Source organism: Artibeus jamaicensis, unplaced genomic scaffold, assembly GCF_021234435.1.
Source record: "Artibeus jamaicensis isolate MK-2021 breed Jamaican fruit bat unplaced genomic scaffold, CSHL_Jam_final contig_518, whole genome shotgun sequence".
NCBI classification, from domain to species: domain Eukaryota; kingdom Metazoa; phylum Chordata; class Mammalia; order Chiroptera; family Phyllostomidae; genus Artibeus; species Artibeus jamaicensis.
Window position 1 is genome coordinate 1,460,335 of NW_026521870.1, and position 25,438 is coordinate 1,485,772.

Consider the following 25,438-nt stretch of genomic DNA (forward strand, 5'->3'; position numbering starts at 1 on the left):
TATCGCCCCTTTCCAGCATGAGTTCAGTTATTCATTTATCAAATAGCTGGTGAGCACTTACAGTGTGCCAAGCAGTTATAACTGATGTGGATATAATGATGACATAGTCCTTGGCCTTACAGGAACCTGCTAGTCAGTGACAGAGAATGGCAAACAGCTGTTTATAACACTGTAAGATGAGTAGTAGGATGAGAAGGTACCAAAAAGGTGGTCAGGGAAGGCTTTCTGGACCTAGTAGGATTTAGTCAGGTAAAGCAGAAGGTGTGAGGGATTAGCAGTGAGACATCACAGAGCATTGGGAATGCAGTGTTCCAGAGGAATGGGGTTTAATGAGCCAGAGACAGCTCAACAGGTAAGGAGGAGCCAGATCTTGAAGGACATTATGTGTCTTACTAATTTAAATCTGATGCTGAGTTGGTTTAGTCAGGATGCTTAGAAAAGACTGGTGGTAGAGAAACTAATTAGGAGACTTTCACCGTAATCCAAGTGAGAGTATTGTGGTATGAACCTTAGTTCGTGCCATAGAGATGATAGGAGTAGAAAGAGGTAGATGAAACGGACCAGTATTTAGGAGACAGAATAGGCTGCTACCTTTTGGGTATCGATTATATGTTGGAGGTATTAGAGAAGGAGGGAGGGTTAATATATGTCCTGGTTTCTTGTATGGAATACAAAACAGAGGAAGAGGCAAAAGCTGGGGGAGATGATGATTTCAGTTTCAGGCCTCTTAAGCACTCAAATGGAGATAAGTAATGGGGTGTACAAGTCCAGACTTCAAGAGTGGGATTACCCACATCTCAGTGGCACTAGGATCCTTGTGAGTGGATGAGATCACTCAGGGAGACAATACAGTGAGGAGGGTGGAGGATGGAACCCTGGCAAACTGCAGTACTAAAGGTACTAGTAGAGGAAGAGGAGCCTGAAAGAAGTGACCCAGACTAGTAGGAAGAAAATCAATAGTGCTTTTGGAAGCCTAGGAAAGTGTGAACAGTAAAAGACAAATTGGAACCTTAGTGAGAGCCAAATTACATGGATTAGGAAGCAAAGGAAAGTGAGGAATGGAAGGCGTACGTGTCAGCAACATGGGAAGTACTTTCCAATTCTTGTACATCCAGATACATCACTATGTTCCATTCTAAGCATAATCTTTAGTTAATCGAATTTTTCTGGTACCTCCTATTCTTTAACACATTACCTTTTTCTTTAGTTTCAGTAAAATTAAGATTTTCAGCCCTGGTCAGGTGGGTCAGTTAGTTGGAGTATCGTCCTGTACATGAAAAGGTTGCGGGTTTGTTCCCTAGTCTCAGGGCATGTGCAGAAGGCAATTGATTGATGTTTCTTTCTCTCTCTTTCCCTCTTCCTCTCTCCCTCTTCCCCCCCCCCCCACCTCTTCCTCTCTAAAATCAATAAAACACATCCTTGGGAGAGGATTAAAACAATAATAATAAAATAAAATTTCCAGGAAATTTCATAGTTTGACCCACACTACTTAGAATAGGCAGCTGTTAAAGGGATTATAATTTGAGTCAATATAAGATTTGATTCTTAAGTGGTTCTCAGAGAAATATTCTGACTTTTATAATATCCAGAGTTCTTTTGCACCATCACCTTTGTGGTTTTGCTCTCCCACCCACTTAGTAATGCCTTTTTTTATTGCTAGTAGGTCAGGAAGAGCCCTGGGAGGTACCTTGGAAATGTGGCCATTGATGGTCAGAGGCCATATGCTCCCCTCATGAACCTCTTGAGAACTTTGTGCTTTTTGTGTCTATGGATGTATTCTTGAGTGTCAGTAGATACAAGATGAAAATGTTTATGTTTGTACTTTTAGACCTGGAACCACTTTTCTGACAATGAGGCAGAGCGGGTTAAAATGATGGAAGAAGTGGAAAAACTTTGTGATCGCCTCGAATTAGCAAGGTATAACTATAGAAGTAATACTGAAATCTTCTCCTGGGCTAAGGATAAAGTTTCATCCCCTTTTCCCCCTTAGTTTACAGTGCTTGAATGAAACACTCACATCATCCACAAAAGAAGTAGGAAAGGCTGCTCTGGAAAAACAGGTAATAGAACATATCACTCCTGCTTTGTATTTAGCATATATTTCTGCTTATTGTCTTGCTTTCACCTCAGTATTTCCCCACCTAACATGTAAGTTACTACCAGGGCAGAGAGGGCATTTCCCTCCGGTCCCTCCTCTGCTTTGCTTGCAGTAAGCGGTATTGTTGATTTATTTAAATTGCACTTAGTGTATATAGTTACAATGTATAATGTTTGATTTGTGTTATCCTAGCACATTATTCATAGGTTTTTAAAATCATTCTTAGAAAAAAAATACTTGTTTTGACTATTCCTTGAGTATTTTTGTAGGATAATAATATATAGAGCAGAAGATATATTTGCTCTGTTTAGTCTAAACCTTTATTTTACAGATGAGGAAACAGGCCCATAAATTCAATTCAGTGCAACAAGTATTAGTACCTACTATTCATAGCACTGTGCCTAGGTGATCTATCAAAATGCCTAATGCTGTGGCTGCCACAAAGGAGTTCCGGAACAATTAGGCTAAAGAGAAAAGGCCTAAGGACCATAAGATGAGGGGCCCACAGTAAATGCTGTAGGTTAGACAGGAAGTGCCAGCCCCAGGTCAGAGTGGTCAAGGAAGGCTCAGTGGAGGGTTTGAGCCAGCCTGAAAGTATGGACGATATGAAAATGAAGGTCAGGGCAACAGCATGAACTGTAAAATACAGGGAGCAGTAGGACGTTAGGAGGAGATGAAGTCAGTTAGGGAAAGTAGCACTAAGTTAAGCGTGTGTTTAATACCATGGTGGCTAGTTTCCATTCCTAGAGATCTTTGAGTAGGAAAGGGTTACCACTGCACTATTATTAATCTCCATTGATAGGCAGGAAGTATTAGGTAAGTTACTAGTTATAAGACTATTCTTGGAAGGCTTGGACTGGGAGAGTAATGATGGGAATCATTGGAATCGTTAGGATTTAGTGACTGGTTCTGAGGAATTGAAGTGAGGAGAGGAGTCCAAAATGACTCCAAGAGAGCATCCCACAGAAGCAACAAGGTCACGTAAAGGTTTTCTTTTTTCACTTGTGCATGTCTGACTACAGACTGTAAGTAACGTTGTAAAGGGTAGAACCTCAAGTTAAAACAGAGGCCACTTTACTATGCTGTTACCTTTTAGAGAAAAATAATTGAAATTACCTGCTGAAAGAGCGGGTATGGCTTAAAGGTTTGAAATGGCCTTGTGTGTGAATAATCCAGCGACTGGAGGCCCGACAAGTAGTGTCCAAGGCAAGCAGAAGTCACATGATAGAAATACAAGGTGGGTCAGGCAGAGGGTGGTTCTTGGTTCCTTAAGCAGAGCTTGGCAGCCTGTAAGCCGGGGTGAAAAGCTGATGCCGGTCTTGGGATTCCCTGGATCATTGTTAGGACAATACTGAGAGTTGAGAAGAATCACAGACCCCACCCAGAAAGGGAGTGTAGAGTAGCAAGATGCTTTAAGTCCCTGACTTACCAATTATATTTGTGTAGATAGAAGAAATAAATGAGCAAATTAGAAAAGAGAAAGAGGAAGCTGAGGCTCGAATGAGACAGGCATCTAAGAATGCAGAGAAATCAACTGGCGGAGGTGGAAATGGCAGCAAAAACTGGTCAGAAGATGATCTGCAATTACTAATAAAAGCTGTGAACCTCTTCCCTGCTGGAACGAATTCAAGGTGCTAATTTTAATTAAATTTCTCTACATTGCATACTGGAGCCTGGGGTTAATGTAGACGAACATCCAGTTAACAGCATTGGTTATAGCAGGAACTTCCAGAGATAAGCTTCAGTCTGGACAGACTGTGGCACAGTGGAAAGTATGAAAAGCAAGAATGTATTTTGAACCTACTAGTCTTAACAACTTACACCACCACAAACACAAATACAGCAGGATGATTCATCAGTATCTCAGGAAGCTAAAAATTATGAGACAAACCTTGGCTGTTATGTTGGCTTATTCCATCATGGCTTGTATTAGGGACTAGAGTTTGTGTCACTCTTAATTCATTGTTGCTTCTCACCTCAAACCTGAGCTTAATCCAAAGTTTTGACTTTGGAACTTAAAGAAGTCTTAGAAATCCAGACTCCCTCATTTATAAGATCAGGAAACTTAAGCTGTTTTCAGTCATTTATCTCCTAAGTATGTGTACAAATGGTGAGATACACAAATGTGAGGTTTTATTTGCATTGATTTGTACACAAAATCTATGATTTTATAAACTTGAAACCAAGATTAGATAGTTGGTTTACACATATGAAAAGCAAAAATCATAGGCAATAGTGATGATTAGGCCACCAATTTAGAGCTAGGTCTATAGATTTATACTTAACTTTTCTGCTCAGTGGATTGAACTAAGTGTCACTGGTTCAATTACCAGTTGCAGGCTAAGTCGTTCCCCCAGTAGGGGGCATGCAAGAGGCAACCACACATTGATGTTTCTCTCCCTCTCTCCTTCCTTTCCCCTCTCTCTAGAAATAAAGAAAACATTTTAAATAAATAGAAATGTAAGGGTCAATCTGGTTTTTGTTTTGGAGGGTTCTTTCCTTAATTATCATATTGATTGCTCTAGATGGGAAGTTATTGCTAATTACATGAATATACATTCTTCCTCTGGAGTGAAGAGAACCGCCAAAGATGTTATCAGCAAAGCAAAGAGTCTGCAAAAACTTGGTGAGTTACAGTTTTGTTTCTTTGATACCTTGAGTAGTTTAAAATAATCTATACGATGTAATGAAAGACTAAATGAGGTGATCTGTAATATATTTAAATTTTTTCATCCTTCAGACCCACATCAAAAAGATGACATAAACAAAAAGGCTTTTGATAAATTTAAAAAAGAACATGGAGTGGTGCCTCAGGCAGACAATGCAGCACCTTCTGAACGATTCGAAGGTAATTAAATTTTTTCTATAAGTAGAAAATGCTAGCTATGTATTCACACTATGTGAAGATATATAAGACCTGAGGTCTGTGTGCAGAATGGTTGAGAAATAAAGTGTTTAGCAGACGAGGTATAAAGCAAGCATTTCAGGACAGTCGTGAATGTAGTTAACACAACTGAGAAGTGCAGTTCTTCCACAGTGTCCTTAGGGGAGGGGTGTGTTTGTTTTGTTCATGAGATTTTACAAATGCTGGAGGATATTGGGACAATTGAAATTGGATAGGTCTATAGACCTATCCTGACTGAAAAATACACCGTAACTGTCTAAGAAAATGATCTTGTTTTTATGGAAGAATTAGAAATAAAGGGGTAGCATGTCTGCAATTTACATAAATGTGTATATATATAGAAAGAGTAAGTATGGTAAAGTGTTCACATGTTGGGAATCGGGGTAGAACAGATTCTTTATACTCTTCGGAAATTATTTCAAAGTACTAAGTCAAAAACTGTTAGGATGCTGCGATTGTCTTGGCTCTTCTAGCTAATTTGATTGCTCTGGACCAGTGTGTTTCAAACTGAAAATCATGACCCAACCTCCCTAAGCCTCCTTCATAAGTGGGTTATGAAAAATATTTAATGGGTCATGAATTAAGAAGGTGTCAGAGAGCATTACACCCATTTTATGAGCATTTTCTGTGGAACTTTTGTCATGTATGTTGTGGGATGTGACTTTTTTTTTTGTCAAGTTTCTGAGCAAGTTTGAAAAAGTTGTTTCCCTTCGTGCATTTGTGAGCCACCAGTCCTTTCTCCCCTAAACTAAGCTAATCTTGGGTATGTTTTCCAGATCACCATTCCAAATATGTATTTTGGGATTAGCTAATAGCCTTGACTTTTACATGTTAACCTGCCCCTATCCTCTAGTCTAATAGTCACACTTTTCCTGTGCTCCCAAGACTGGTTCATTATCCTAAAATTTATTTGAAAATATTGAGACATAGGGGGAAAATACATCCTGGGGTTGCAGAAATCAAGAGTTTTTGAGGGGCTTGGGTTGGGCATCATTTGGACTTTTAAGGTAAGCACCAAAGTGGAAGTTTAGTATAGCTGGAGGGGCAGTTTTTAGGGTTTTTTTCTCCTGCTCCCTTATGCCTTCCACAAAATAGCAAACATTCAGGTCTGAGCACTGTTCTCAGCCCTTCCTTCTCAGGCTTGTTTCCATGTGGGAGGCAGACAGTGATGGTTGTGCACCCAGTCTTTTGTGAGGAGAGAGGTGACCCTGTGAGGGAAGGAGTGTGGGCATGACTCCTCTTCACCTCTGATGGGCGTAATGGACAGTCTCCTCTCTCTTCCTTCAATTGCACCAGTAAGCAGCAAGCTGGCACCAATTTCTTTTTAAGATTTTATGTATTTTTAGAGAGGGGGGAAGAGAAACATCAGTGTGGTTGCCTCTCATGCGCCCCCTACTGGGGACCCAGCCCACAACCCATCAGGCTAGTGCCCTGACTGGGAATCAAATCCCTGACCCTTTGGTTCACAGTCCAGGGCTCAATCCACTGAGCCACACCAGCTAGGAACCATTTTTTTAAATAGTGTTTTCTCTTAGGAATTTTACGGCATTACATGTTCCATTTATTTTGGCGTTATGAATTAGAGAACAGAAAATTATGTTACTTCCATCTTTTTTCTAAGAGAGAGGAAGTGAATTAAGTCCACGGTGTTAAATGTGAGCAGCAGACCAGTAAAAGGAAATTCTGCTAATGGCTCTTATAACTTAAAAGCTGACTTCAAAAGTTCATCTACCTTAAAATGCAAATTCTCTACCTTATGAGCTGGTGTGGTGGTATTGTGTAACTTGTCACAGTATGTTTGTGTGTATGTTTAGTAACTTCTGTTTCTAAGCTTCACTTTGTAGCATATCTCACAGGAAGCAGTTTCCGATGGTAGTCAGACTGCTGATAGGATAAGTGTTAACTGCATTTTCACTGCATGGTCTGAAGTAATTAAACTGCAAGTATGTATTAACTTAGAATAACCAATCATCTTTTTAACCATTTAACATTGTCTTATGGAAGTGGTGGGATGTGTAATACTTATATCCTTGTAAGAAATTTTTTTCCGATATGTGTATGATGTTTTTTCAAACAGTAAAAGGTTTAGTTTAGTAGAGGCACCTGGCATTTGCTCCACAAATTTTTAGATGTGAATGTGCCACATTGGAACATGGAATCTAAGCCCACTTTTCCTGCACAGCACTGGAACTTGGGGTACTTCGCTCACTTTCAGTAGTTGTTTCTTCCAGTGTAGACTGAGAATGGTTTCCAGGATCTCATGTAGCTAAAAGTTTTGTAACTGTGAGGTAGCTCTTTCCACTATGCTGTAAGGAACTAGATTCATTAGAAATCTTAAATGACTCATTTACTTTATGAACCAATAACCCAACTATTAATTTAAATCTGATTTAACAAAAAAAATTTAATGTGTTAAGTTGTAAGAAACTAGCAATATAAGGCAGCTGTTTTCCTATTGAGCTATCTAGTTTTTTCTCCCTCTCCTAAACACATAGGTGTTTATCTCTAATGGTTTAAAATTACACATCAGATTTGAATGGGCACTTACCAAGATACTTGTGCACCAAAAGACTCATTGGAAAGGTGTTCCAAGACATTTTTCTATAATTAGGATTATGATAAAATATATATCACATAAAATTTAACATTTTAAGTTCAGTAACATAAAGTATATTTGCACTGCTGTGCAGCCACTCTCCAGAACTCTCCCCATCTTGGAAAACTAAAGCTCAGTGCCCATGAAACAACAGCTCCCATTGTCCTCTCCCTGCATCCACCATTCTTTCTGTCTCTGTGAACTTGACTATTCTGAGTACCTCATACAAGTAGAGTCACACAATGCTTGTCTTTTTTGTATTTCACTCAGCGTAATGCCCTTAAGGCTCATCCATAGTGTAGCATGTGTCAAATTTCCTTTAAGGCTGAGTAATATTTGTGTAAATAAAAATTCTTCTTAAACAGGTCCATGCACAGATTTCACCCCTTGGACAACAGAAGAACAGAAGCTTTTGGAACAAGCCTTAAAAACATACCCAGTAAATACACCTGAAAGATGGGAAAAAATAGCAGAAGCAGTGCCTGGCAGGACAAAGAAGGACTGCATGAAACGATACAAGGTTGTAGATTTTTTTGAGTTTATAGACTTAGGCTTATTTCTATACTACCGTAGTCATGGAGCCAAAATTACAAAGAAATGATCTTAGAAACTTTCAGAGCTCTGGCAGTTAAAAAGCAACCTTTTCACTGGTGTCTTTATAGACTTAGTCAATTTGAATGTTTTACATACTTATACCAAACACTAGAAATGTCTGCCAACTAAAAGTAACACCTTTCTCCCTTCCTAGGAACTTGTCGAGATGGTAAAAGCAAAGAAAGCTGCTCAAGAGCAAGTACTGAATGCAAGTAGAGCCAAGAAATGACAAGACAATCTTTGTTATGTGTGCATTTTTATAATAAAACTGAAAATACTTTACAAATTTTCATTCTTAACATGCAACTTGTGATGTTTGAGAGTATACCATTCTTGGAGATCTGCTGTGCACTGGGGTAGTAGTAATCTTACTCTTTGAAACTTGGACACAGTGTCTCATTCAAATTCTCAAATATGTATGATCGTTTTAATTTTTTTTCTCTAGGGTTTAATAGCTAAAACTTGCTAGTCTCTGTTTTATACACATATACATTCAAAATACTTTTATTAGGAGCATTTTAATCACGAAGCCAGCACATGTTACTGCGAATCTGGTTAAAATCTGGTAGTTGCTCAATGGGACCTAAGGAGTAAAACAAGGAAAAACAGTTAAAACTGTTTATAATAAAACTGACTAAAAGGAAAATACTTAGCCAACTTTCTGTGTAGGAGAAAAGTGGCCAGGCTTACCAACAGCAGCAATAGCTGGACTCTTATCATAAATATATTTGGTACACACTTCTCGGATTGTCTCAGCATTCACAGCCTGAAACAGAAGATACTAGCATTCAGAGCTTTTTGTATTCTATACCTGCAATGATACATACTTTTAGCTTTGTTAACAAGAATACTTTTGCACAAGACCCAATGGTGTCTAAGAAATGGTGCGTGTACAATATTTACATCAACTCTTGCTTCAAGCTCAGGGATGGGAATTCTTCTGTTATAGCATAGCATTTGCCTGCCGATATCCTCACAAATTGGAGTGGAACCTGTTTAAAGAGAAAGAAAAGTTAAGCATTGGAATATAGATCAACCTTTTGAAAACAGGCCTTACATTTTTATTCTTACCATCGAGTTGCAACAACATGTTTGTTTTCAGAAGGTTTTTGGCCCGTGCAACCTCACTTTCAGTGACACTTGTACAGAGTCGCATCCTAAAAAACAATTGGAAAAATCAAAATGTCAAGTACACTGAATATGTGTTTTGTGTTGATGACCTAAAGACATGGCGCCATATTCTATGTATTATACCACAGCTTGATTTCAACTTATAAAAAGCCTGAAGTTATTAATGATCCCAATAGCTAAGCAAAAGCTAACCTACACTGACTATTTTCTAATTTCTAAAAAAAATGATATGACTAGCAGACAAGTTCAGTACAATATAAAAATAGGCTAACCCCATTTTGAGAAATGCTATAATTATTTTAAGACTTCACGAATCCCCATCTGCTAAGCTCTGATATGCTAGAGGATAGGTCAGTGGGTAACTGGTTTCTCAAAAGAATCCAGTTGAGTTTTACTTCAACCTGATAATATTTACAACTAGACTTAGAGAGATGTAAAAAAAGTCACTTAAAAATGGTGGAGGAAACGAAATGGTGGAGGAACATTTTCCAAGAATCTGTAGGCCTTTATGCTTATCTCAACGTACTAGTTTTGACTACAAAACACTAGAGTTTTCTTTTAGCAATGGGACTTCAGATTCAGTTTTTAACATAGCCCTTCCAGATTTTCCAAACTTCTAGTTGGTGTTTAAACATTTTAAACTTTTAGGATCTCCTTCCTAAAGTAAAATCTTTAAAAATATTCTATAGTATGAAATTAACTCAGCTTCTCATGAGACTTATAAGAAACATCTGTGATCTTTAAAAACATAGCTGCTACTAGTGTTCTTTTGATTAAGTGCTAATAAAAACACCAACAGTGTAAAGAGGAAACTAATCTAAAATGTGAATTCTGGGCAAGATGTATTTTCTCACCATTCTTTCTGAACAACATGTAGCATGTCTGCAATAGTGGCTGGTTCACAAACCATATAGATTCCCCATAATCCTGTATCTGTATAGGAAGTGTTGAAGGACTGGAAGCTATGGCAGAGGTTGCCGTGACAGGTGAGCTGGGCCAGCTTGCTAGATAAATTCTGTAAGGAAAAAAAAGTGTCCAGAACTGTAGGTAAATGTGTCCAAATTACCAGAAAGAAAAATGAGATATGAGGCAAATAGTGAATGCCCTAAAGGCTGAGTTTCTTGGTTTTATCCATCAACATCCATCTCAATAACAAATTTAAAATAAGACTAAGAATTATACTTAACTCATCAGCCCAATGCATCCCCAGAGAAATTCATAATGTAAAAAGCAACAAGTCCCTATAATTAACATAGTAGTTGCACCCACTTCCAAAATAATACATTGTTGTTACCAACCCAGTGAATCTGTAGATTTGAAATTAAATACATTGCATGTGAAACCTAACATAAAATGAATTTTGTTGAGATCTTTTCAGTACAAATATGCACTTTGTACTACAGAGAAGTTAGCAAAAACAGTAAAAATTCCCTTTATCCAAATTACCTAACACTTCATACATTACCATGTTTGCTTCATCATTCTTTTAACATCTTTTTTTCAACTATTTGAGAGTACACTGCAGATGGGATGCTTTTCACCCCTAAATACATTTTATATAAAGTGTGCACTTCTGAAAAACAAATCAACTTCATAGAAATTACTAAAATTAGGATATTAACATTTATATAGTACTATTAACAAATCCTTCTATTCTTATTCAAACCTGGCCAATTATCCCACTAATAAAGTTTATGGCAAAAGAAAAAAATGTTTTTCTGGCCAAGGATGCAATCAGGATCAATTTATATTTTAAAAGTCAAAATTCATAGTACAGAAGTTCTGTCTTGTCAGTTTAAAATTCTACAATCACTTACCATTCCTCCTCCAAAAGAACGATCCCAGTTGCCTATCAGTGTGTTTGCAACCATGAGACAGATAGTATCTGGATGTGCCCAACCAACAGCTTCAACGGCTACTGCAATGTGTGCCAAAGGCATCTTGTCATCTCTCACTCGAATCTAGTTAACATAAAAGACTAGTTAAGATTACCACTACTACATAACATGCTTAACAAGAAAGAAACAAATTCACCAGTCCCATTAAATGCAAAGTTAAAATGCTCTCCATGACTCTTATTTTGTTTTCTTAAACTATCAGGCCTCATTACATTGTACAGTCTAATCTAAGAATTTCATGACTTAGGGAAAGATGACTTTCACCAAAAGGTCTCCAACTGAAATACAGACAATACCCACCAGGTGTTTACCTGGTAAAGAGGAATGCGTTATTTCACTGGTAGAAATCAATCATTTGTGTTGATATGAATTTTTTCATCTAAATTTAAGCTAATAATGACATAACTGGCTACCATTGTTCTGCCAGTGCGAATACCAGGCCTCCTTCCAGGCCCTACTCTGAGCGCCACTCCTGATGTGGCGAACTAAGCCTCGAATGAATTGACAAGCAGCAGATTCTCTGAAAGTTTTGGCTCTGACGGGCAGAAGGAAGAACTTCACCAAGAATAAATCTAATGTGAAAGTCCAAATTTGGATGTTTTTAAAAATAAAAGATTACTTTTATACCTTACAATATATAAATGGGCATAGTACCAAAGAAAAGCACTAAAAAACAAATTATATTGCCCATAAAAACATTGCTTCCTTAGGAAAACTAGGTGGTTAAATAATACGGAATTTGAAGGAATATAAGCAAGTGTGTCCATCCGCTTCCCTTTCTGTTTCGGTTTAAGCCTCTGGTTACTTCCATTTCACTCATGTTAGAAACATGCACATTCTGTAAACACACTCATAAACGCAACACAAGAAACTCAAAGGGCTAACTACTAGCTTAGGAGGCTTCCCCTACCTCACTTCCTGTGAATTTGCAGGGAGGTAGAGCTGGTATTTCTCCTTTGTGTGTGGACAGAGTGTCACCAAAATGAAACTTTGCTAACTCAAGCAGTTCATCATGGGAAACTCCTAAATTAAAGGAAAATCTTTTACATATCTAGTAACAGTATAATCTAAAGCAGACAACTACTGCCAAGACTTCAGTTTACAATGGCTTAAGGTGATACAATATGATATGTTACATACATTAACTATCTGTACTCAAAAAAGCATTTGAGGGCTCATACAACATTTTTTTCCTTGGTGGTGTGTTATTCTGTAGAGCAGAGGTCCCCAAGCTCCAGGGCACGGACCAGACCAGTTTCTGCCTGTTAGGAACCCAGCTGCACAGCAGGAGGTGAGCTTGAGTGTAATGCAAACTTCAATCATCCAGAAACCATCCACCTCACACCCGTCAGTGGAAGATTTGTCTTCCACGAAATTGATGCTTAGTGCCAAAAATGTTGGGGACCGCTGCATGGAGCAATGGACAGTTTTCATCCACACACCAGTGGATTCACAGAAAAAGTTAAAACAGCTTAAAAACACCACATTCCATACAAAATCATGTTAAGTCCTAGAATGCAAAGTCACTTTTCAATTTTTTTAAAGAATATAACTATGAGCTCTAACACTTAAAGAAGGCCAGATACACAGATATGTTTTTTGATACAGAGATATGTCTCTGAGATCAGAATTCAGAAATAAAATAATTTCATCTAATTCCTGAATAAATCCATAGCTATCTACTCACTCATTGCTTGCTATCCAAAACTTAAGAATTACTTAGATTTTGAATCCCTTACTATCCAAACATAGGACCCAAACAGAGTCAATCAGTGAAGGTTTCTTAAATACAAATAGAAACTTACAAAACAAATTTAGGCACGTGCAAGTGGTTTTAAAATATTGCCAAGAGATTTCCTTAAACAAAACATTCTACTAGAATATAAAAGCACAACTTACACTCTCATTTTCCAAACAAATCTGTGGTATAAAACAAGACAGTGTATTCTGTATATTTTCAGAATCCTTATATAGGAGAGCCACCTTGGATATCAATCCAGAGGGTGACAAAACAAGGAAAATCCTGGTGATACAAGAACGACAAGCACAACAAAAAAACCTGAGCATGCACACAGTTCTTAGTACCTGATGACAACTGCATCCCCTCTTTTATTACCTTTACCTATGGCCCTCCTTGTTGGGTGTTCCACAGACTGCTGCTCCAACACCAACTCTATCCCAAAAGACAGGACCGCCAATTTTTAATGAAGCTAGGTCTGACCTATTTCACTGAATTCAAGATGCCATTGTTTATAAGGCACATCATCATTTTTGTATCAATAAGATAAAGTGCTAATTAATCTAGGACTGACCATTAACTATTAGATATCCTGATTTCAGTAATGTTGAAATGAACTCAGGAACTATGGTAAAACCCACAGTGTCATATGCTACCAACTATGACACATTCTACACAGCTTGGTTGCTGAAGCCCCACCTGACCAAGTCTTCCCATTTTCCAAAAGAATTTCCGAGTGCACTGCTCGCCATACAAAGAGGTAACGTGATTTAGCTGAGAGCTATGATGAATAACATTTGAGATATTTAAACCTCATTTTCACCTTCTCCATTATGTCCAAGTACATTAGCTCAGAAGTCTATCCAGAGCAACTAGAATTTTAATTTACTATCATTTCTAATGGGGAAAAAAATTAATACAAAATATATACACTCCATCTATCTTCACTTTGCCCTAAAGAAAAATAAACCTAGAAACCAGTAAGATGTACTGTTTGCCTAAAGTCAGACTGTCAGGAAATCGAATAGAATCTAACGTGAATGTTCTTATCATTTACTAGCTCCAAACATGTACTCAAAGAAGCCTTGTCCTAATGCCAGTCACCTGCATGTTAGGATTCCCATTAAACATTTTCATGGTTCTCTATGTGCTTCCCCTTCTCAGTAATTAGTAGACATACTGAATGAACGAACAAATGAAAGAATTAAAGAATGACATAATATACCATTCCATGCTTGACCAAGAGACAAATTTAAAATCTGGAATGATTCCCAAACTATAGAGCACTATCTTCCAAGTGTCATTGTCTCCCAGGTCACTCATGCCCTTCTCTTGCAAATAAATTCCATTACATATGTATGTACACTTACGCATTAGAAGATCTGTACATTTTTCCCTTAAAAACCTCTGAAGACAGAGGGAAGTCTAGTTCACCCTACACAAAACAGTGACGTATTTTGCTTTGTATAATGCGCATCCACGTTTTTGTGCACATTATACACGGTGTTACTATATCCATGTAGAACGCACACCTTTATTTTTCCCTAAAAAATGTGGACAAAAATGTGCATTATACACAACAAAATACAGTAAACAGTTTGTTCTGTAAATACTCTCAGGACATCTCCCAACAGGATCCAAATTAAATAAGAATATCACTTTGTTTAACAAAACAGTTACAGAAATTTTAATCAACCAACCTCCAGCAGCAGCAAGCACAATCCTTGGCCCCTTATAATGTGTGGTTATATAATCTACTAAATCTTTACGATTTATAGATCTGTAAATGGAAAAAGAACAGCAGTATTAAAAGGAGGTTAAAAAGCACAGATCTTCACATACCATACCTGAAATTAAATTAGACCTTAAAAGAAATTTAAATTAAAAAAATAGTCAAAAAAAGGATACTGGCAACAAATATCAAAGAATTTTGACTTTTTTACATCACAAAAAGAGATATGAGCCCTGGCTGGTGTAGCTCAGTGGATTGAGCGCGGGCCTGCGAACCAGACAATCGAGGTTCGATTCCCAGTCAGGGCACATGCCTGGGTTGCAGGCCAGTTCCCAGCAGGGGACGCACGAAAGGCAACCATACATTGATGTTTCTCTCCCTCTCTCCTTCCCTTCCCCTCTAAAGATAAATAAATACAATCTAAAATACATATATATATATAAAACTCATACCAAAAAAAAAAGAGATATGATACCATCACTTGTTTATTCCAGAATTAATTAGGAGCCCAGACACCTGGGAGTTAGGTAGGGCTAAAATATAGCTAAGAACAATTTCATTCAGATTATTGGGGGGGGGGGGAGGAGGGAGGAATTATTTTTTGAAACACACTTGTTGAATGTTTATGAATGCTGATTTTCACAACTCATATATTTTTCTCAAAAATAAATCTGAGAATTATACCTACTTGATATTTTCAGTTGGTCCCAAAATTGTCCGTCCAAGTGCAGTATTTTGATAAGCTGTGGCATGAAGATAATCAAAAACAACTTCTTGTAAATTGGTTTCAACTTCCTGCATCTCTCTAAGGATTACTCCACGTTCACGTTCAATCTCTGCTTCTCCCAATGTGCTATTTTGTATTATATCAGCAAGAATTTCCACAGCTAATTGAAAATAAAACATAAGAAACACTAAGTATCTTAATTTTCACTATTCAAATCTAGTAAACCTGATCAGCATCAGAAACCATGATCCTGATCATCACTCAATACCAATTAAACTGGGAAGAAACATTTTTCTATATATTTGATACACATAAAACAATATTAATATTTTAAAAATATAAAATAAAAACCCCTGTGATATACAAGAGCTTGAAGAAAATTCCTAAATCTGCCAGAGGTCCCACAACACTTAATAACTCTACCTACAAGCATTTCAAAAATGCCATGGATATCTGCATATGTGTAAATTGTATAAAAAATACAAAGTAGAAAATTAACCATATAAGAATATCTAAGTGTGTACAGAGTTCCTATCACTCAAGTATTTACTATCCAAGTTCCCACAGCAATGAGGCTGCTACATAAACAAACCAAGAATCATCATACTCTATGCTTCCAATGAACCACTTACAGAACTGGTGTCCTCACAAATATCCTCCCCCACGAAACTTAATCCCCATGTCTATTCTCATTCTTGCCATTGGCAAAGTTACTGATAAAATGATCATCTAACAGGGCTAGAGCAGCTAACATGCTCAATGAAGCATGTTAATATGAAGAAAAGGATAGGTACCCCAAGAGATAAGGATGACTAAAGGGTTAAAAGTGGCCCTTGGGAAAAACTGACAAAATCCTCAAATATTTATACAAAAATGACCATAATTTGCAAAAAGCCAAAAATAAACTGAGGGATATAGTATCATGCTATTAAGCAATTTTATCAGAAAAATTACATACCTCTTCAAAAAAGAAAACCTAATCTATTCTTGAAGAATTAGTATTATCTATAGCTGCAATCACAATCTAAATAAAAACAAATTTATAATCTTTTACTTCATTTTCTTTACTATATACTATTATTAAGTTCACTTTAAGAGACTTTGTCTCAGATGCAATTATGTTCCAATACTGAGCACCTCCTGGAATTAATCACCTCTGCAGACTGCCCTAAATGACAAAACATACTGCTACAGTAAGGTGGGGCTGAGATCATGACCGAAGGGGAAAAATTACCTGTAAAACAAAATAAAACCCATCCGTCTGTCCAGACAAGAAAACCAGAGGCCAAGATGGGTGGAGAAGAACCCAAAGTCAAATGGGAGGACACCTTATGGCCCCTTTTTGCTTTCCCTCCTGTTTCTTTTTTTATGTGTGTGTAAAAAAAGAAAAAGGAAAAAAAAAAACCAAATCCCATCTAAAGCAGCTTGGTCTAACCCCTTGGTTCTTAGCCTCTAATCAATCAGTACTGAGGCAAAAACTGTTTCTAAAGAAATCATTAAAAACTTTACAGATGATCTGTACAATTCACGCCCACACACCACCCTCCAATTCTGTCAGTTTTATTGGTTTTGGTGTAGAGGTTAGGCTACCATGCAGGTATCTGCAGGTGGTAGGTTTTTTGTTGGGTTGTGTTCTTTGCTTTGTTTTGACAAAGCAACCAGACACAGTGAATCTGAGTGAGAAGACATGCATTTGGGTCCACAGTAAACCACTTACTAGCTGAATATTCCCGAGCAAGTTAGAGTCTGGGCCTCAGTTTCCATAACTAAAAAGTGGAGACACCTACTTCATCCATTGTTTTCAAACATGTGATTACTATGCAGATCAAGTAAGACAGTATGTACACAAATATACAAAATACTTGGCCCTGACCAGTGTGGCTCAACTGGTTAGTCATCATCCTGCAAAGCAAAAGGTCACCAGTTCAATTCCCCATCAGGGCACATGCCTGGGCTGCAGGTTCAGTCCCTGTTTGGGGTGCATACAAGAGGCAACCCATCAATGTCTCTCTCTCACATCCATATTTCTCTCTTTCTTTTTCTTCCCACCTTTCCCTCACTCTAAAAAGAAATAAATAAAATATTTTTTAAAGTACTTGTGTAAAGTTTCATTCAAACACTATTAGTAAAAGCCTACTAAAAATACAAAATCCCAAAGTAATGAAACTAACTACAACTATACAAGGACCACGAAGAATATTAATTTCACCAGTTAGCATTAAAACTGCTAAATTTTATTATTAATTACACCACTGGGAAAATGTTTCGTGTAATAACTTTCCTTTAAGAAATGTCAGATTGTCAGCGGATTTCTCAAAAGAGACCTTACAGGCAAGAAGGGGCTGGAAAGAGGTATTCCAAGTCATGAAATCCAAAGACCTACAACCAAGATTACTCTATCCAGCAAAGCTATCATTTAGAATGGAAGGACAGATAAAGTGCTTCTCAGATAAGATCAAATTTAAGGAGTTCATCATCACCAAGCCCTTATTATATGAAATGTTAAAGGGACTTATCTAAGAAAAAGAAGTTAAAAAAACATGAACAGTGAAAGGACAGCAAACTCACAGTTATTAACAACCGTACTTAAAACAAAAGCAAACTAAAAGGACAGCTAGATCAGGAGCAGAAACATAGAAATGAAGATCTCAAGGAGGGTTAGCAACAGGGGAGTGGGAGAAGGAGAAGAGGGGAGAAGGCACAGAAAATAAGTAGCATAGACAGTAGATAGAAAATAGATGGGCGGGGGGCAAGAATAGTATGGGAAATATAGAATCTAAAGAACTTGAGACACATGGTCATAAACTAAAGGAGGGTAATGGTGGGGACGGGGGGTAGGGTGGAGGGGAATGAAGGGGGGAATAGAACAACTGTAATGGCATAATCAATAAAAAAAGAAAAAAAAAAAGAAAAAAAGAAATGCAAAAACTCTAGCAACATGGTAACCACAACAAACTGGTATGCTATGCTATCAGAATAATTAATTTCTACAAAATAAAAATATTTTTAAGTTATAAAAATAAATAATCTTATAAGTGAACAACTGCTTATTTTGCTCTTGATCAAGAGGTTTAGTAGCAAACAAGGAATAAACAAAATGCTCCTACCCAGAACAAGAAATAAAAAGCATCCAAATTAGAAAGGAGTAGCAAAACTGTCACTATGTAGAGATGACATGATATTTTATATGGAAAACCTTAAAGACTCCATAAAAAAATGTTAGAACTCATAAACTCAGTAAATTTAATAAAATTCAGTAACAGGATACAAAATCAATACTCAAAATTCTGGCACATTTCTATAATAATAAACTATCAAAAAGAGAAATTAAGAAAATTCCATATACAACTATATCAAAAAGTAATAAATACCTATGAATAATTTTAAGGAAGTAAAAGTCATGTAAGCCTAAAAACTGTAAGAAATTGATGAAAGAAAACTGAAGACAGAAATACATAAAAAGATATTCTGTAAACATGAACTAGAAGGATTAATATTGTGAAAATGTCCCAAAAGCAATACCCAAAGCAATACCCACTACCCAAAGCAATATACACATTCAGTGCAATCTCTTTCAAAATTCCCATGACATTTTTCAGAGACAGAATAATCAATCTTAAAATCTGTATAGAACCACAAAAGACCCCCAAAAGCCACGCAATCTTGAGAAAGAAAAAAAGAACTGAATGCACCATGTTTCTTGATTTCAAACTATATTACAAAGCTACAGCAATTAAAAGTTTGGTACTGGCATAAAAACAGACACATAGATCAATGGAACAAAACAAAGGACACAGAAACAAACCCACATTTATATGGTCAATTAATCTAAGATAAAGGAGCCAAGGGGGAAATGCCATAGTCTCTTTTAAATGGTGTTAGGAAAAGTGGACGTATACATACAAAAGAAAGAAACTAGACCACTCTTACACCAAACACAAAAATCAATTCAAAGTGGATTAAAGACTTAAACATAAGACCTGAAACTGGCCCTGGCTGGAAAGCTCAGTAGTTTAGATTGTCATCCCCATACACCAAGGTTGCAGGCTTAATCCCGGATAAGGGCACATACAAGAAACAAGCAATGAATGCATAAGTAAGTGGGAAAATGAATGTTTTTCTCTCACTTTCCCTTCCTCTTTCTCTCTCAAATCAATTTAAAAAAAAAAAAAAGACCTGAAACCATGAAACTCCTAGAGGAAAACACTGGCAGTAAACTAGGACCTTGACACAAGTCCTAGTGAGGATTTTTTGAATCTGACACCACTAGCAACAAAACCAAAAACAGACAAGTGGAACTACCTCAAACTAAAAAGCATCTATACAACAGAAGAAACAAACAAAAGGCAATCTATTAAATGAGAGAAAATATCTGTGAATCTGATAAGGGACTAACATCCAAAAAATATAAAGAACTCATACAATCGCAGAAAAACGATCTAAATCAAAAACTGGACCAAAGATCTGAATATAAATTTTTCCAAAGAAGATATACAGATGGCCAATGGGTACACAAAAAGATGCTCAACATCACTAAAGGTCAGGGAAATGCAAATCAAAACCATAATGATACCAACTCACACCTGTTAGAATGGTTACCATCAAAAAGACTATTTATGGCCCTGGCTGTGTGGTCAGTGGATTGAGTGTCAGCCTGTGAATCAAAGGGTCACCAGTTTGATTCACAGTCAGGACACCTGCCTGGATTGCATGCCAGGTCCCCAGTAGGGGGTACATGAGAGGCAATCACACACTGATGTTTCCCTCTCTTTCTCCCTTCCTCCTGTCTCTCTAAAAATAAATAAATATAAAATTAAAAAGACTACTGATGGTGACAATATATGTAGAGAAAAAAGAACCCTTGTGCACTGTTGGTGGGAATGTAAATTGGTGCAGCCACGGTGGAAAACAGTATGATAATTCCTCAAAATATTAAAAATAGAACTATCATGTATCTAGCAATTCTACTTCTAGGTATTCATCCAAAAAAATGAAAACACTAACTCATAAAGATATCTGCATCCTCATGTGCACTGCTGCATTACTTACATTGTCAATATATGGGAACAACCTAACTGTCAAAGAATGAATGAATTATTCAACCATAAGGAAGGAAATCTTGCCATTTGCAATGATATGGATGAACCTTGAACGCATTATTCTAAGTGAAATAAGTCAAACAGAGAAAGACAAATACCATATGATTACATGCAGAATCCAAAAACAAGAAAACAAAAAACCCAAGCTCATAGAGAGAACAGGCTGGTGGTTGCCAGAGGTGGGGGTGGGAGATATGGGTGAACTGTTTTGTTTTTGTTTTTAATTTTAAAAAATGAGAAAAGAAACAAATTAATGGAAAGGTAGGTGAGAAAGAAGCGCACTCCAGGATGAGGATCTAGAACAGGAGTGTCAAAGTCATTTCCACCAGGGGCCACAGCCTCACCTTGCCTTCAAAGGGCTGAATGTAATTTTAGGACTGGATAAATGTTAACTACTCCTTAACAGTTAAGTGAGAAGTCAGAGCTGCTGCCAGGTAGAAACAAAGTGCTGGGCCGGATAAAACAAGGTAGAGGGCTGGATTCGGCCCACGGGCCTTGTGTTTGCCACCTGTGATCTAGAATGTACAAATGTAATAAATAAGTAAGCAAGATTTGGTCAAAAAACAAAGCCCAGCACTCAGCTGATATAAAACCTGTTGAGGTTTATAGAAATAAAAATTCAGATAACATGGTAAAATGGGGGAGGGAAGAACAGTACACTGTAATAAATAAATAAATACAATTTTAAATGTTTTAGCCCTGGCCAGATAGCTCAGTTTGTTACTGCATCATCCTTGCCAAGGTTTCAGGTTCATTCCCCAGCCAGCACACATACTGCACAAGAATCAACCAATCAATGCATAAATAGATGCAACAACAAATCAATGTGTTTTTTTCCTCTCTCTCTCTTTTCCTCTCTCTAAAATCAATTTTTAAAAAAATGCTAAATGTTTCACTGCACAGGTATGGCTCTGGAGGAAGTATTTTTGTATCAAGCATTAGGGCCTGGTTGGCACAAGTCTTGCAGCCTCTAAATATTTCATATCATTTGTCCAACCGAGAGAAAAATAATTTTTTTTTCAGCCCTGGCCTGTGTGGCTCAGGGGACTGAGTACTGACTGACCTGTGAACCAAAGGGTTGCTGGATGGATTCCCAGTCAGGGCACATGTCTGGATTGCAGGCCAGGTCGCCAGTAGGGGGCACACATAAGGCAACCACACACTGATGTTTCCCTCTCTTTCTCCCTCCCTTCCCCACTCTCTAAAAAGAAATAAAATGTTTAAAATTTTTTTTCACATTTCTGGGGGCTACCCTTTCATAACAGACATAATAAAAACAGTACTAGATTATGTGTTAACTTATGAAAGTCACACATCTGCAGTATAAATAATACCTCTTGGCAAATCTTTAGAAAATGCTTTGGCATAATATACAGTCTGCTCTCTGGAGGTATAGGCATTGAGATGAGCACCCATGTTTTCAATCTCAAGTTCCAAATCTAACTGAGATCTCTTTTTGGTGCCCTGAAAAAGAGAGGAAAAAAGATTATAATACCTATTATTATCCCTCATCTGTTCTAAACATTTCAGACAACAAATGTGTGGGCATAAGCCTATGCCTGTTTCACACAAGGACCAAATTTGGCTTCTAAAGTATATTAAGCTTCAGAAATCATGGTATACATGTATTTTTGGATGACCCTATGTCCCAAGAGAAAATCCTTATTTCAACTCTACAAAGCAATTATAAGTCATTATTTCAGATAATTATTCTGGGGAAAAAAAGATTTAAAAAATAACATGCTATCTTCAATAGTCTGAAGTGGTTCTTTCTGCCTTGGAATGAGATTAGTACTTACTATCTCTTTAAAAAATGCATTTTTATAAAATAAGTCTGACAACTTGCCTTGAAAGCCATATGCTCCAGAAAGTGAGCTGTTCCATTATTCTTCTCATTTTCATATCGACTTCCAGCATCAATCCAGAGCCCAACCTTAATGCAATGACGGAACAATTAGTAAAGCACCATTTTCTTTCTTCTGAGGAAATGACAGTGGGGTGGGGGGAAGCTCCTTCCTCCTTCTGACAAATGCTTTCTAGTCTTGACACTAAAGTTTTCTTGACTTGGATTCATAGTATATTCCTATGAACTATGAGTTTTTAAAATGTTGATCATCCAGATCCAGACTGTTATATGCTTACCTGAGGACCCAGATTCTTAGTCCACCTTGTACTACAGCCATTAACTACAGTATAAAGAACATCAGAAGTCATCAAATTTGGCTCTGTCACATATTAGCTGAGTGACCTAGGGCAAAACCATTTATTTAACTTCTCTGAACTTGTTCCTCAACCACAAAAAGGGTGTGATGATGGCTAATACAAAGAACTGTTTTAAAGATCAAATAAGTATGTTAAAACAGCTGGCACAGAGTTGCCTAATATAATTCTTTCATTACTATCAACATTACTAACAATAAGTAATACAGTAATAGGCTATAAGAACCAGATGTAGACACTTGAAACAGGGTACACGTGCATCCACTGTAGAAGTTCCACTGGAAAAAAGATTCGCAAGCTAGTGTCACCTGTCAAGGTACAATAACTACCACTATTTTTCAACCACCAGCCAACTAGAAAAGTTAGATTAAAAACCAGCAATTTTCCTGGCTGGTGTAGCTCAGTGGATTGAGCGCGGGCCTACAAACCACACGATTGCAGTTTGATTCCCAGTCAGGGCACATGCCTGGGTTGCAGGCCAGTTCCCAGCAGGGGACTCACAAGAGGCAACCATACACTGATGTTTCTCTCCCACTCTTTCTCCTTCCCTTCCTCTCTAAAGATAAATAAATAAAATCTAAAAAAAAAAAAAAAAACCCACAGCAATTTGTTCTCTCCTCTCCTCCATGAGAAGTCACTCAAAGTCACTCAAACAGTGGTTGCCTGAATCACTTACTGTGCATGTTGAGAGCCCAGAATCTTCAGAGGCCACCCTGAGACCGTTCTCCAAACGTGTTACTCGTGTTTCAGGAACATTCAGAACAACTTGTGTAGCAGCCTGTGTACTTCTCAATCTGCTCCCTCCAAAATATGATGACTGGTTGGAGATGGAAGGTGGGAGGAAGGAACCAAAACACATCAGTATTCTGATTGTCAATGTCGATGAAAAAAACCACATCTATCTCAAAGAGACTCTCTCTACAAAGTACTCTTCCCTCCTTAACTGGGAACCTTCTTTCCTTTATCATCCCCCTTTTAAAGCCAGTGGCATGCCTACAAATAAACTGCTATTATTTCAACACTTCTCCTAGAAACGTTTAATATTCATTAAAGAAGGAACAGGGGGGAATGTCAAGAAAGGGAGAGAAAATATAAAAAATACCTATACACAACGTAGAAATGAGATTAGGCTTTCACTGTTAGAAAAAAGCAAAAAGTTTTGAAAAATGTAGAAAAGAAGATACAAAGAAGGGTAGGTGTTCAAGGATACGCGCTGGCTGACAGATTTGTTGACTATGGACTATTCGTCAGTCCGCAGTTTTTCTCTTCTTCATACAGATGTTAAAGCCCCACATACCTTGGCGAAAGTTAAGAGGCTCTCATGAGAAAAATGTACATCCAGCCAAAACTTTCCTTTAGCTACCCCGGGGCTCGCAGAAAGCCCGCTGAGGATGAAGTTTAGTCTTAGGCAAGAACAGAACTTGGGGGACAGGAACAAACTCACTTATTAACTTCCCCCAATTTGCAACCACTGTGTTTTCAGTAATCAACCTGCACTCTTTATAATGACTCCTCAATATGTGGGGGTGAAAGGACCGGTAACCAGAGTCATCCCACAAGTCACTGGCAGGTCACGCTCAGGTGGATCCCCGCAGAAGTAAAGGGTCCCGGGGCTCCCCTTTGAGGAGACCGGGCACCACCCGCCACTGGGGGTGTGCGCGGCCGGGAAGGGCGCCCGTGACTCAAGTCCGCCGAGTAGCGCTCGGCGGAACAGACCCGGGCCCGGAGGGCACCCAGACAAGTGGAAGACAGCTCACCCGTCCAGCACCACCTCCGACTAGGAGTCTCCCGGTGAAACCCCACAGCCGAGACCGCGTCCTGGATAACAGCGTCAGTCTGGCTGCTGCCACTGCTGCCATTTCTGCTGTGCACCGGTAGCGGATGTACTTCCGAGGTCGTGACCTGGGAGGTGGTCCCAGAGGAAAAAGAGGACACCACCTTGTGGCAACGATCAGAACGACAGTCCTCGAAGCAGCCGAGGAAGGTAGGGGCTGAGGAAGGACTTGACATCGGCCTGCTGGTGAGCGGTCTATTCCAAATAATAAGAATCAATTAAAAAAAAAAAAAGAATCAGGAAGTCTGTAGAAGACCCTGTATTTGATCGGCTACGGCGTATAAGTCCCAAATGTGGAGAAGATAAAGATAACCTGATGCAACATATCATCCCATTGGTCGTTGAAATTGATTGGAAAAAGTGTAAGATCCATAACTGTCCTTAAAGAAAGCATCTAATGAAGAGAGCGCATAGTGAGGGGAGGGGAGGGGAGATCAGGTATCAGTGTCAGACCCTAATTACTCTTCAACCCTTAATGTCGGACTCATTTCATTCCGTACAAATTGCTCTTAGGCCACTAATTGAACGCTGGGCTCTTTATCTTACCTTATCAGAAGGACCTTACCATAGTCCTTTTGGCAGAATGTGACAGTGATAGATCTCTTTGAAATTTCTTTTCTCGTTGTATCTGAGGGCTCCTCCTCCTCCTTCTTCTTCGCCTTCTTGGGCAGCTCTTTATTCACAGAACTCTTTTTTTTTAAAGAATGTATTTATTGATTTATTTATTTATTTTAATTTAAAGAAAGGGGGATGGAGGAAGAGGGAGTGAAACATCAGTGTGTGGTTGCCTCCCATGGCCCCCTATTGGAAACCTGGCCCACAACCCAGGCACGTGTTCTGACTGGGAATGCAGTATCTGACCCTCG

The 25,438-nt window shown here is 38.1% G+C and overlaps 2 protein-coding genes across 3 annotated transcripts in view; one reads left to right on the forward strand and one right to left on the reverse strand.

Moving 5' to 3' along the window:
* Positions 1-8,485, forward strand: part of DNAJC2 (DnaJ heat shock protein family (Hsp40) member C2) — a 33,252-nt gene extending 24,767 nt beyond the window's left edge. For both annotated transcript variants that reach the window (XM_037167708.2, XM_037167709.2), the window contains exons 11-17: positions 1,829-1,917; positions 1,991-2,060; positions 3,545-3,729; positions 4,624-4,724; positions 4,839-4,946; positions 7,965-8,119; positions 8,348-8,485. In XM_037167708.2, coding sequence (XP_037023603.1) covers positions 1,829-1,917; positions 1,991-2,060; positions 3,545-3,729; positions 4,624-4,724; positions 4,839-4,946; positions 7,965-8,119; positions 8,348-8,422 — 783 coding nt within the window. In that variant the 3' untranslated portion in view covers positions 8,423-8,485. The remainder of the gene's footprint in view (positions 1-1,828; positions 1,918-1,990; positions 2,061-3,544; positions 3,730-4,623; positions 4,725-4,838; positions 4,947-7,964; positions 8,120-8,347) is intronic.
* PMPCB (peptidase, mitochondrial processing subunit beta) lies at positions 8,433-24,626 on the reverse strand. Its single transcript, XM_053668922.1, has 13 exons — positions 24,496-24,626; positions 23,415-23,555; positions 22,365-22,451; positions 21,853-21,982; positions 15,381-15,579; positions 14,661-14,740; positions 12,133-12,245; positions 11,142-11,285; positions 10,179-10,339; positions 9,265-9,350; positions 9,097-9,185; positions 8,884-8,959; positions 8,433-8,776 (listed from the first exon to the last, which is right to left on the reverse strand). The coding sequence occupies exons 1-13, from the start codon at positions 24,595-24,597 to the stop codon at positions 8,712-8,714; spliced, it is 1,473 nt and encodes a 490-aa protein (XP_053524897.1). The 5' UTR covers positions 24,598-24,626; the 3' UTR covers positions 8,433-8,711.
* Positions 24,627-25,438: the final 812 nt, after the last annotated feature.